This window comes from Xiphophorus couchianus, chromosome 2 (genome assembly GCF_001444195.1).
Source record: "Xiphophorus couchianus chromosome 2, X_couchianus-1.0, whole genome shotgun sequence".
NCBI lineage: Eukaryota > Metazoa > Chordata > Actinopteri > Cyprinodontiformes > Poeciliidae > Xiphophorus > Xiphophorus couchianus.
In genome coordinates this window covers 2,614,669-2,628,070 of record NC_040229.1, presented here as the reverse complement: position 1 = coordinate 2,628,070, position 13,402 = coordinate 2,614,669, and the positions used below count along the sequence as shown (strand labels likewise).

Here is a 13,402-nt window from a genome sequence, read left to right as displayed (position 1 = left end):
TAAATAAATGAAAGGGAAATGAACTTTTTAAAATTCTGTCTTTCTGATCTATTTGATGTAAATAATGTGAAGACAAACGGGCTTCTGGAGCAGAACTTAACATCTCAAGTGTTTTAATGTTTCGCTCAAAGCCATTTTCCTTGTTATAAATTAATGTTAATTATTTACAGTTGCTCAAAATAAGTGTTAATATGTAAAACAGTAACTCAGATCTGAAAACTGTAAAATGTTGAACATTTCAATCGCTGGTTTTACATTCTGCTGATGAGAAATCACCGGAGCCACGCGGGGGTCCGATTGACCTGTTGGTGTGATTTCACATGAAGGCCACAGGGGGCAGCAGAGCGCTCCGAGGCGTGAAAACGTTCCTCAGGTGTGCGATCGGGTCTCAGGTGTATTCACACAGGTGGCCGCATCCCGCAGGGCAGTGAGAGTTGTTCTTCAGCCAGTTCATGATGTGCTCCAGGTGTCCGCCGTGGCTGCAGCCCTGGCACCAGACGAAGAGTCCCTTCACCACATGGTGGCACACTGCGCACGCACTGGCACACTGGCGACACCTGCAGGACAGACGCACACACGCTTACTTATACTTTGGTTTTTAAATAAGGTGCACAAAATAAACTTTTTCAGTTAGCAAAAATATTAAAGAGGTAAACAAATAATTAGCTCTGCAATTAGCGCATTAGCAGAAAATCAATCTTTCTAGGAAGTAACTAAAAAGTTAGATGTACGTAATGTAAAATTTATCTGAAATATCTAGAAAGTGAAGAGTTTAGAAAAAGCAAACACCTGAAGAGGGCAGAAATTTAATCTTTGATGTTTGTACCTGTCACAGATCCATCCCTTGTTGCTCATTGGCCGCTTGCAGTTGCTGCAGTTGATGTGCAGAGTGGTGGAGGTCTGGTTGAGGCAGGTGATGGCGCTGCAGGTACTCAGCTTGATGACCTCGTTGGAAACGTTCCACAGTTCGAACCGCTGCAGCAGGTCTATGTAGGACATGTACCAGTGTTCCTACGGGGGCAAATAGGTTCAAAAACTGTCCAATCACTTAACAAAACGCCAATCATCGCTGCTGCTGCGTCTCCTGACCTGAGTGAGGTCGTCGATCTCCTTGCGAATCTTCTCCCCCAACACGATGAGCACGGACACGGCCATCTGCACGTCGCCGCGCTCGGCGTAGTGGCTCAGCATCTCGCGCACGATGGGGCAGAAGAAGTTGGCGTGTAAGTGCGGGCTGTACAGTGGCTGGGAAATGGATATGAGCGAGAACGACTCGATGGGCGTCAGGCAGGCGACTTCCGCCTCGTTGCCGCTGACGTGCGGCGAGTCAGCCTTGTCCTGCTGCAGGTGCTCCGGTACCGACGGGTTGTCGATGATCTCGTGGCGCAGCTGGAAGGCCTCTGGAGGCAGCGTGTACATCGGCTCCTCCGCCACTGCAGAGGAAGCAGGATTAAAAACTAACTTCAGGCTAATACGCTACCAGAGGAGCTAATTTTCAGTTAGTGCTTCAGCATTAGCTTCCGCCTAATATGATGTTGGTACAAAGCAGAACTAATGTTTAGGATTATTGCTTTAGGAATAGCGCAGCTAGCTGTTTAGCTATCGGTGCCCAGTGCAAACTGCTGGGGTGAGTTGCTGGTTACTGATGGGATCTGGGCTGACCCGTTTGGTTGTCGTGCTCCAGGGGGTAAAGGTCGTCGTCATCCAGCTCTGCGTCTCCAAACATGTACTCTGTGGGGCCGTCGCTGCCCTCCGTCTCCTCGTTCTCTGGAAATGAAGTCAGATTGATTCACAGGACGACGGTTTGAATCCCCGGCTTTAGGCGCAAAGCGGCAACTTTACCTTCGTTGTTGTTGCTGATGTGCGAGTTGCCCGGCTCCAGGTGGATGTTATCCTGCCGGCTTTCGCCTTTGCAGCGCTCCAGTCTGCTCTCCGGACCCATTTCTTTCATGCTGAAACTGGAAGCAGAAACATTCAGGTTTGCTGTTCCAGAAATCCGGATTATAATCTGTGAATCAGATTACCTGTTCATTAGTGGTAAACCGCCCAGTTTACTGAGGCTGTGGTTTGGACCGGGTGCCGGGTCAGAAAACATGATTCTCAGCATCGTCCATGTTGTTGAAACCTTTCGATTAAATAAAGGTTTATATTTTAATAGGATTTTATGTAAAATACCAACAGACATCTGATGTCAAAACTTTCTTTCCCTTTTAAAGATATTATTTCCGTTGTTTTCTAATATTTTGACTTTTATTTTCTAAAATTTTTATTTTGTTCCCATCATTTCAACATTATTCTTGAAATTTAAATTTTATATTTTATTCACAATATTGCAACCTTATCTTTCAATGGAAAAAACAAAATAATCCTTTTTTTTCCTCAAAATGACAAACATTTTATTTAAGGCACTAAAGGAAAATGGAAACTAGTGGTGAGCTGATCCATTGGCCGACTTTGCATTTTTTTTTTACATTTTTTGGCAACTTTTTAAAGTTTGCACAAAAAATGCAAGACAACTGGATGGAAACAGTAACTGTGCTCAAATAGACATTTTTAAATGGGCATTTTAAATTAAAGAAAATTTTATATTTTCGCAAAAATTTCCCCACAATTTTTTTTTTTTTTCACAAAAAAAATAAAATTCTGCAAAGAAAAGTTTTTGTCCGGTTGAGATGGGTTTTTATGGTTCTTAATTAATGCGCTAACAGGAAATGGGAAGCAGTGGTTTTCCAATTGATTCAAAGTTTTTTCTATTTTTGCCACATTTTAACATTTGTTCATAATTTGCATGACAGTTGACTGGAAACGTGGCTATTTACTGTGTTTCTGTCAGCATTTCTTTTTCAGTGGGCATTTTGAAATATTGCATTAGAAAATCTTTATGGACCTTTTAAATAACTTAATAAAAAAACTCCTGCTGACTTCAGGTGGTTTTGTTTTTAGTTGATCCACCAACGAGGAGATGAAAACTTGTGGTGACACAATTAGATGTTTTTTTATTTTTTGTGACAGTTAGTCACTACCAATAATTATTGATTAGGTTTTTTGTTTTAAATATCTGAAATCCTGCCAAGCTGATTCTGTGAGTGTTTCTGTTTTATTCAGTTTTCTCTCCGTTTTGTTTTTAATTTTTTAAGCAAGTGGGGAAACTTTAAACTGCTGCCATTTATGCAGCAGGCTGTTGCTAGGCAACCAAAGTTTGGGGGAACTTGAAACTGCTTCTTACCCAGCAGGTTGTTGCTAGGCAACCTGAGAACAGTGAGTTAGTTTGTGCCACTAACTTTGCTCGTCTATTGTGATATACAGTATATTGCTATGAATTTATTGGCTTTAGTTGCTGGTTGCAGCAAAAGAAAACGGGGAAATTTAAAGAACATAAATTAAATGAATATAAAGTAATATTCACTTCTGTGAATATTAACATTAAATTAACTTAAACGGGATAAAAGCGTATTGAAGCAGTTCAAATTCAAATAAAAAAAATACTTTAGTGGTTCCAAAAGGACATGCTTTTGTTCTGACCGGTCTTACCTGCGGTCGTTTGAGCTCCCGGGCCACCGTAGCATTATGGTCACACAGCTCCGTAAACGGCTTCCCACTGAGGAGGTAGAGTTGTGCCGTCTTTACGAACCAGTCCATGCGGCTGCTGTCCAAGTCCGTCTCAAAAACGCTCAGAGCGCTGGACACGTGGGCGAACTGCTCCGTCGGGTTGGGCTTCTTGAAGGAAAAGAACGGGTAGCGGCGGTCGCCTCCAGGGTACGGCTTCCTGCCGCCGTCGCTGCTAACCAGACTCTCGTTGACGGCGAAGGCCAGGTCGCCCATCAGGCCGAAGCACAGGCCCTCGGGGTTGGCCTTGTCCACGGGCCGCGTGGCGTCTTTGAACATGTGCTGGTAGAGCGTGCTGTCCTTGGAGCCGGACAGCAGGTACTGGGGGTCATGCTGGTGGCGCCACACGATCCCAGTGGTCACATCTTTATGCTCCTCAAAGGTGGCGAAGGGGATGAAAGGTCTGCGGATGTCCCATACGTAGATGTTGTGGTCCACCATCATGGAGCAGGTGGCCAGGTGGAACTTCTTTTCCGGGCGCCATTTGACGCGAGCCACCGACGCGATGGTCTGGACGCAGTAGATCTCCTTGGCGCGGTTGGTGGTCATGTCCCAAACCTTCACCATCTTGTCTCTGCCGCCAGTGGCCAGCCAACCCCTGAGACACAAACAAGAAGAGTGGAAAGCAGATGGTTTCTAAAACAAAACTCTGACTTGAACCTTTAGAGTCACATAAAGACGGTTACAAAATCAGTCTTCTATCAGCTGAAGAACATTTCCGGGATTAAAGAAGTAATGTCACAGAAAGATCGAGAGAAAATCCTTAGTCACATTGACTGCAACACTGTCTTCAGAGGTCTGTATAAATGAATCAGACACTAAAACCAGGAAGTTAGTTTATAAATCACTGAACGGCTGAAAGATCTGCTGCTGTTGCATCAACCTCGTAGTTGTACCTGTCATCGGGATGCCAGTCGCAGCAGAACACGGGGCCGGTGTGAGCCGTGAACATCCGCTCGTAGCGATCCGGCCGCCTGATGTCCCACAGCTGGACGTTCCCGTTTTCAAAGGAAGCAGCGAAGGTGAAATAGTCCTTCATGCTGAACTGGACGTCCCTCACGCTCTCCGACTGACCTGCACCAAAACGCCAGCCAGAAAAAACACCAACAGGTTTTCTTACCACTAAAATTTTACTTTTCAAAGTTCAGTAAGTTGCAGTGGAGCATCCGTTCATCAGACGCTCAAACAACAGAAATTCTTCAGTCAGAGGCTTTTGAACACTGACTGCTACAGGAGATCTTTCCTTCCGTTTTTTCAACATTTTTATATTCTTTTAGACAAATTTTATTTACTGTCACATTTTTACTTCATCTTTAGTTAATATTGTTTATTGTTATTTGTAAAATCTTTATTAGTATTAAAGCAATTCAGTTTAAAGCTGCTGAGAAACTTTTTGTTCTTCTGCTATTTTGATGTTTTATGATCGCAACGTCTCTAATATCACTGTTAAATGTCTTTTAATCATGTTTCCCGTTGATCTAGATTCTGTATTCTATAGTTGAGCTGGGATTACCTGAGAAGGTGCTGACTGACTCCTTCTTGCGCAGATCGAAGCATTTCATGAAGCCGTCCTGCGAGCCGCTCAGCAGCATGTAGGCCTCCGTCGGGTGGAAGCACACCTTGTTGACGGTGCGTTTGTGCTCCGTGAACAGCTGATCCTGCTTGTTGCGTGACGGCTTGCCTAGGTTCCAGGTGACCACGGCGCCGTTGGTGGCGGCCGTGGCCAGCAGGTTCTCCTCCATCTGGTGCCACATGACGTCGGCGCAGCTGAAGTTCAGCGACGGTTTGCGGCCGACGCGCAGGTTCAGCTTCTCCACAAACTGCTCCTCCTCCAGGGCGTAGATCTTGAAGATGTTGCGCCCGGCGACGACCACCTGGGCGGCGTCCCGGCACACGCTGATGGCGTTGGCTGGAGCGTCCAGGTGGCAGAACATGGTTCGGCCGGTGATGCTGCTGCTGCCGAGGGCCGTCGTGACCCGAGACATTTTCTCCATCTTCCTGCTGCCGAAAAAACAGTAAAGAGTTAAAAAGAAATTATTTAAAGAAAAAACTATCTGTGAAATACATTAAAAAAATATATATATATATATATAAAAAATTAATTAAACCAACAAATAAGAATTTAAGTATAAATGAAGAAATTAATAAAATACGTTAAAAAAATCTAATATAAATTTTAAAAATTCTATAAATTGAAACATTTAAATAAACCAATAAATAAAAAACTAATTAAATATGTAAAAACAACAACAACAATATGAATGTTAAAAATTAAAGCAACACATCCATAAATAAAGAAAATACATAAAATAATAAATAAAAAAAGAGTAGAAGTGCAAATAAATCCTAAAAATACATTTAAAATAATAATAATTCCTAGTTCTGGGAATTCTTAATCTGTTCAAAATTCTCAAAAATGGATTTAAAAATGAAGTTGTACGTCTTCCCTTCTCCTGTTACTGAGTTTTACACATCCACTTGCTCACTGTATGTATTTTGAATAATAATTTATATTTTTTTGTTTAAGAAAAAGAAAGGCAGCTAACCTCATACTGGCCATTTAACTTGATTTTATCACCAGTATTGTTTATATAAACTGATGGAATTTGATTCAGTATAAAACCTTACAGAATAGTTTTAAATAATATCTAAGAAAAATAAGTAAAATGAAAGAAATGTTAAAAAATTAACTTAACATTTTTTTAAATAAAAAAGTGACATATTCTACCAACATTTGGCATTCACAACGAGTACACAACATTAGAGCCTTAGTTTGTAGCAGAAACAATAAATAAATAAACTCTAGAGATATTAATAATTATATCAGCTGCAGTACTGACTTTGTGAAGAACTGATGGCTTCATCAATCTCTGCAGCTGGACAGTTTCCTCCCATGAGAGGCAGCCTGTGAGTGAGAAACATCTGGGTCAGCGTTTCACAGGATGACTCCCAAAAAAATTTTATTTAAATCTTCTCTAACTACAAACTACAAGGCATCATGAGAAACTGTACAATTAAAAGGTTATGCTTTCTTATTAAATAAAAACTGCCAAACAATGCTAATGAGTGAAAAAATATTCAAGACTACAATTATACTACAATCTATTCGGACAATTATGTCCGAATAGATCTATTCGGACATAATTAGTATAATCCCAGTACTATATTATAGTAGTATTAGTATAATCCTAATTATACTACAATCTATTCGGACAATTATGTCCAAATAGATTGTAGTATAATTAGGATATTTAATTATGAAAATTTCTGCTTAATGTTAATATGTTGTAAAAGATTCACGATTAGACTGGTGAGTAAAAATGATCCATTGCATTGAGAATATGACCTTTGCCTTTCTGGGGGCTTTGATACGATAGAAAGTAACTAATCATTGATTGAATGTTCAACTTTGTATATTAAGAATAATCAGTGTTTTGACACTGAGCCACCAGATACTCAAACGTCTTTTAAATGATCTTTAGAAAAGTTTGGAAAACTACTGCAACTTTTTCCGGAGCACAGTAGTTAACAGTAATGTTTATTAACCATGTAGAGTGGAATTAAATGTTATATTAATCAATTTCAGAGAAATATTTTACTGTAATTTATGTTAAAAATATTAAAAACGTTTTGCTTTTGCATTTATTGTGATACCCGTTTGTATAGCTGTATGTTTGTTGTTGTTTTTAGTGTTAACATAGTTGGAAATTAAATAAAGATTTAAAAACAGTATATTCTTATTACCTGATTGATAAGGAGCCTCTCGGTGATCACGTGAAGATCATCCCCGGAGCAACATGTGCTAACAGAGCCACAGCCAGGCTGCCCGCTTCCTAACGAGCTTCTACCGACTCGCCGCTCCGCTGCAGGTTCATTTCTGTTCAATCTGTTTATCCAAAACAGCTCGCTTCCTTCCTGCTCCTCGCTCTGCTGGTGAGTTAGACAGAAAACAGCTGAGCTCGCAGGAGGCTCCGCTTACTTCCACCATAAACAAGACCGCAGTATGATGCTAACATTAGCCGGTCCACCAGAACCTACAGACAGAAAGCGCGACAGGCGAGAAAACGTTTTAGATATAAAATTGTGAACAACTGTGATACAAAACCCCCCAAAAAGTTTATAAAGTTAAATAAAGTAAAATAAAGCGGTGTTAAGCTACAAACCTTATGTTCTGAAGCTGTTGCTAACTGCTTGCAACATCGGAAATACTATTTCACTATAATCTCGCGAGAATTACGCAAAGCGGCCCCGTTCACCTTCCGAAGGAGGAGATGACCGTTTTTCTCAACTGGAACTGGAAGAAAATCTGGTATCTAAATATTTTGGTTATTAATAACATTAAAGAAGTTTTATCAATTGTTTTAATCCCTGCAAATTGTAACTGAGTAAAACAGAGGTTAAAGTAATTATTAAAGATGACATCAATACAATTTGGCAGGAAAAATGATGTACACAGAATAAAGAAGGCATCTATTTATAAAAAAAGGATAATTAATAGGAGTGGAGGGGTGGATAACATGATGGAGGTTCTAAGTAGTGATTTACATATCACGGGCAAACATTCATCAGAGTGAAATGTAGATAATTCACAAGAGAATATCTATCTATCAATCAAGTTTATTTATTTGAATAGCATGTTTCAGCATCAAGGCAGTAAAAGTGCTTTACATCATGAAAGCATAAAAATATTATAAACACATCTTACAGTCAACAACTATGAAAACCAGTAACAGACATTGTATTTTATCAAATTAAAATGATCAATACACATAAAATATGTTGGTTAATGTTCAATTTACATAGAATAAGACTTCCAATAACTGTAATCAATATATTAAGTACATATAAATCATTTTCAACAGCTAAAGGACTAATAAAGTGCTGAAAGGACACAAAATTAATTGAGATAATATATTATGTTTTATTTTTGTAAGTTTATTAAAATTAAAATTTTCTATTTAGTGGATTACGCCCTTTGTCCAGCAGATGGCGGTAAAACACTGCGATTGTAAACCGCCAACAAAACATACAGAAGAACAAGAATCTAATCGAGATGATTTCAATTGAAATACTTTTATTAATATGTCTTGTGTTTTATGTTGAAAGTTTAAGCAAACATCCTTCTGCCGTGATTTTTAGTTGAAGCCGTGACCTCTCCAATATGGCCGCCCTGTTCGGCTGCGGGGAAGCGGAAGTATGGAGGAGAGTTTACGAGAAGTACTGGGACGTGGTAGAGGCGACGGCCAAAGCCAAGAAGCCGAAACTACTGCAGCTTGACAAATGGTAGCTTCTGTTTTTGAGCCCTGAACGTAACACAAAACCACATCAGCGCCATTAAAGAAGGAAACAAGGAGTAAATTTCTTTTTTAGATTAATCTCAGAAATTTTGTAGAAAAAAACATGACATTGCTGAATTTAAAAAGTGGAACATTTTGTAGAATTTTTTTTTAGATAAATCTTAGAAATTTTCAAGAGAAAAGAAAAATAATTTCTGAGTTTCAAAAGTCAAATATTTGGTAGAAAAAATATGAATACATTTAGAATTAATCTTAGAAAATTTCTATAAAAAACAAGAATCTTGAGTTTGAAAAGTCAAAATTTTGCTACAAAAGAAAATTGGAATTTTGAGATTAATCTCAGAAATTTGCTAGAAAAATCAGGGAAATTTTGAATTTAAAAAGTCTAATATTTAGTCGACTAATTTTGATATTACTCTTAGAATTTAAAAAAATAATTTTGTGACTTTGAAAAGTAAAATATTTTCTAGAAAAAATTGAAAAAGGTTTTGAGATTATTTATTATTTTGAGATCTTGGAGACAAAATAGGAAATTTATGTATAAATTTCCTATTTATTCATAAATAAATATTATTATAAATAAAATAAATACAGTATTTAGTTTGAAGCTAAAAGTTGAAAATTTGCAAGATTAAACTCAGAAGTTTGGGATTAGGCTAAAAATATTTTCTAGAAAAAGCTCAGAAAATTTTGAGTTTTAAAAGTAAATTTTTCCACTTGAAACTCAGATATTTCCATGTTTTTCTAGAAAATTTCTGAAATTAATCTCAAAGTGTCTGGGTTTTTTTCTATCCAACTATTGACTTTTCAAGCTCCTAAATTATCTGTCTCATATCAAACTGTCACCACATGGTGACAGTTTCAACAAATATGATAAAGAAAAAGCATTTTTTTATAAAAGTTACATTCTGCAGCTTTAAGGCTAGCTGTCTGATCAGGTACCAGGAGGAATTGCCGGCGCTGATTTTGAGTCGACCCGACAAACACATCACTCTGTCAGAGCTGAAGATGCTAATGGAGTGGAAGCTAACGGTAAGTGCTAACCCTGCTAGCTGTTTCCATTACAAATGTCCACAGAACCTTTTCTGCTGATGTTGGAAAATACAATTTTGCCACTGCTGTGTTTCCACTAAATAAGAAATGAAATTAAAATCATGCGAATTTGTTTGTTCACGTGATAAGTCACTAGAAAACATCTTCATCCTTACACTTCCCGTCATCTTCTTTGTAGTTTCCTGCAGTAGTAACATCCTGTTGTTTCCATTGTAGTTCTGTGAAATAAACCAATTTCAGTGTGGCCCAAAAACCCATGTCATCCTCATGCAGAAAACGTTCCATCAAAAATGTGAGTTTTTGCGAAATTTGTGCCTTAATTTCCATAATCTCAATTAGAAACGCAGCAACTCTCTTCTGCAACAAACTCCTGCAATAATCACAGCAGCTGCGTTTCCATTGACCATAGAATTGCCCAACTTTACATTTTGGCATTTGCTAGTGTAATACAGACGACGTTTTGCTGACAATCATAATGTAAAGGCAGCGTGTGTCTCGTGTGTCCGTCCAGAGGGGGAAGTTCAGGCCGAGGCTGCAGCAGCTGGCGGCCTCCAACGGCGAGGACGCCGTCCAGAAACGCTCCAGAACGGCGCTGGGCCTCCTGCCCGACGTTCCGGCGGCCATCGCTGAGCTCAGCGGCCTGAAAGGCGTCGGCCCCGCCACAGCCTCAGGTTGCCATCTTCTCACTCCCCTCTGCATGAATACAGCAGTGGTAAATCACAGCAGACAGCTCAATATTTCACAGCGATGGCTGGTAGTCTGGGTGATTGATTTCCCAATAAGTTCAGAGTCTTACTCAACCGTCAGACGGAGGATCTGATCTTAATGCCTCCACACGGCTCAGTCTGCAAGCAAGGAAATAAAACTGTTCAACATCTTTCAAAGATGAAATCATAAAACACAAACATCAAATTAAAACCTTCCACACACAGAGACGCTTAACAGCGTATGAGGGCTGATGTAGATATTAAAACAGCAATAAAAGGAGTTAATTTCCACAGGAAAATTCTAAATATTTTGTAGAAAAAAACAAGGAAATTTCTGAATTTGAAAAGTTCAACGTTTGCTTGAAAAATCTAAAATTTTCTATAAAAAACAAAATTTCTGAGTTTTAAAAGTTGAACATTTCTTAGAAAAATCTCAGAAATTTGATAAGAAACATCTTTTAAAAAAACATTTTCTAGAAAAAATCAGAAATAATTAAGTTTAAAAAGTAAAAGAAATACTAGAAAAATCTCAAATGTTCTGTAAAAATAAGAAAATTCCTGAATCTTAAATTACAAAATTTATTTAAAAAAAAATCTCTTTCTATAAAAGACAAGAACATTTGAATTTGAAAAGTCTAAAAATTTGCCAGAAAAATCTCAGAAATCTGTTTTTGAATCTTGAAAATTTGTGAGAAAAAAAAAAACAAACCAAAATTTTCCATAAAAAACGGAAATTCCTGAATTTGAAGCCACAGATTTCCTAGAGAAAAAAAACAATAACATTTCAGTTTGAAAGTCAAAAATTTGCTAGAAAAAAACTCTGAAATTTTGAAATTAATTTCAGAAATGTTGCAGAAAGCCCCGTATTTTTCTGCGTAAGTAGAGTGACGTTGAGTGTTTTGCTGTTTTGCTGCAGCGGTGTTGGCAGCAGCGGCTCCGGCTCTGACTGCGTTCATGTCTGATGAAGCAGCGGAGAGCGTTCCTGGGCTGCAGCCCGTCCAGTACACCGCCAAGCACTACGCCCTCTACCTGGACAAAATGGCCGCCCAGGCTGCCAAACTAAACCGAGGTGAGGCGACGCCCAGCTGCTGAGGGTTTGTTGAAGAGCAGGTGGAGATTTGCGGCTTTGCTTTCTGCTCTCAGTGGATCCGCAGCAGGACTGGACGCCTCACAGGCTGGAGTTGTGTTTGTGGGCGACGGCGACCAAGCTGCAGCTTCCTGTTCTGGAGGATCTGAAGGGCGGCGACACGCAGACCTCAGACTGCGACCAGAGGCCAACCAAGAAACTTAAAACTGCTTAAAAACACGGCGACGTTTGTGAAGTTAGTCAGTAAATTACAATTTGGGTTATTTAGCCTGATACAAGAGGATTCATTTTACAAAATCCATATTTTCACAATGTTATTCACTTATAAAAGTCACAGTTTCTAACTAAATACTCCATTTACACTCTAAATATTTAGGTGACAAACTAAATATTTATTGTGGAGCCAAATCTTTCTTACTAAATATTTTGCTCCAAACAAAATATTTGATCAAACTGAAGTTAGTTAGCTAAATATTTATCTTGCTGACTGTATGTTTAGTTTGTAAACTAGTTAGTTAGCTAAATAAATGTTTCTTTAAATATTCACCTTGCTCAAGTTAGCTAAGTATTTAGCTTGCTCACTATTTAGTTAAATAGTTAGCTAGCTACGTATTTATACAGTTTAGTTTGCGAAGAAAATATTTAGTTTGAAGCGAAATATTTAGCTTGCTAGCTAAATGTTTTATTTGCAGCTAAGTATTTAGTTTGAAACTGACATTTATAAATGAATTAATTACATGGTGGAAAATAAACTCTGATTTTTTCTTTTTTTAAAAGCTAAATAACCCAAATTATTTAATTTCTGACTAACTTTACAAACCACACTTACAAATCTCCAAACTGTAAAGGATGTCTAAAGGTTTTTAATTTTGTATCTTTTATATTTGCAGAAAGAATAAAGTTTTCTTTATGGAAGAAAGTATGCATCCGCAAGCAATTTTGATTTCAGTTTTAACTTTCTTATTGTAATATTTAAAATTAGATACAGAAAAATACAATTTGTTTTAAGATGTTACATTGTCATTTTGTGTTGCAGTTAAAAAATCATTTTTACTTTTAGTGATCAACAAGTGGTAGAAAAAACAGAGGTTATTGATATCAGTATTGATTGTTGTTAAATAGTTTCCTGACATCAAGCAGCAATAATTTAAATTTATTTTACCAGCTTTGCAAGTAAAACTGGTTTAATATCCAAACCAAAGTTTCTTTATACCTAAAAGGTTTGTAAACATCCAACCAGACATTAGTGAGTATATTTATATATAGAGCCTGAGAATTTTGATTAAATATAATAAATTTGCATCCAGTTCTTATTTTTATAAATGATTTTGTTCTTTGTTATATTATCAATTCACATGGAGAAAAGAACACTTAAAACTAGAACATGTCAGCTTATCAAGCCAGGGGATCTGCTGCAGAAAATTAGCAACAATGCTAAAGTTAGCTAAAATGTATTCAATATTATGTGCGGCACAGACATAAATATACATATGTATATGATGTGCATGTTGACCAAAATAAATCTACTGTATTCAGCAAACTAAACGTCGCCAATATGTCAAAAATGAGCTAAATGCTTACTTTAGCCGTATTGCTATGTTAGCGTTAGCACGAGAGCTAGCAATAAACAATAGTAGCAGGATCGGGATATA

The 13,402-nt window shown here is 38.0% G+C and overlaps 2 protein-coding genes across 5 annotated transcripts; one reads left to right on the top strand and one right to left on the bottom strand.

The window, feature by feature from the left end:
* Nucleotides 1-82: 82 nt before the first annotated feature.
* wdr24 (WD repeat domain 24) lies at nucleotides 83-7,488 on the bottom strand. Its single transcript, XM_028037255.1, has 11 exons — nucleotides 7,351-7,488; nucleotides 6,447-6,511; nucleotides 5,120-5,607; nucleotides 4,503-4,680; nucleotides 3,532-4,204; nucleotides 2,025-2,125; nucleotides 1,843-1,958; nucleotides 1,663-1,767; nucleotides 1,090-1,433; nucleotides 827-1,011; nucleotides 83-557 (listed from the first exon to the last, which is right to left on the bottom strand). The coding sequence occupies exons 3-11, from the start codon at nucleotides 5,598-5,600 to the stop codon at nucleotides 389-391; spliced, it is 2,352 nt and encodes a 783-aa protein (XP_027893056.1). The 5' UTR covers nucleotides 5,601-5,607; nucleotides 6,447-6,511; nucleotides 7,351-7,488; the 3' UTR covers nucleotides 83-388.
* On the top strand, nucleotides 7,369-12,672 carry LOC114156738 (uncharacterized). 4 transcript variants are annotated; one of them, XM_028037260.1, is made up of 6 exons: nucleotides 7,369-7,475; nucleotides 8,746-8,889; nucleotides 9,818-9,935; nucleotides 10,468-10,627; nucleotides 11,580-11,732; nucleotides 11,807-12,672. In XM_028037260.1, exons 2-6 carry the CDS (start codon nucleotides 8,768-8,770, stop codon nucleotides 11,962-11,964), a joined length of 711 nt encoding a protein of 236 aa, XP_027893061.1. In that variant the 5' UTR covers nucleotides 7,369-7,475; nucleotides 8,746-8,767; the 3' UTR covers nucleotides 11,965-12,672. The 4 variants fall into 4 exon arrangements, with proteins under 4 accessions (XP_027893061.1, XP_027893068.1, XP_027893059.1 ...); XM_028037267.1 differs by having other exon boundaries at nucleotides 7,406-7,539; nucleotides 9,842-9,935; XM_028037258.1 differs by having other exon boundaries at nucleotides 7,406-7,539.
* Nucleotides 12,673-13,402: the final 730 nt, after the last annotated feature.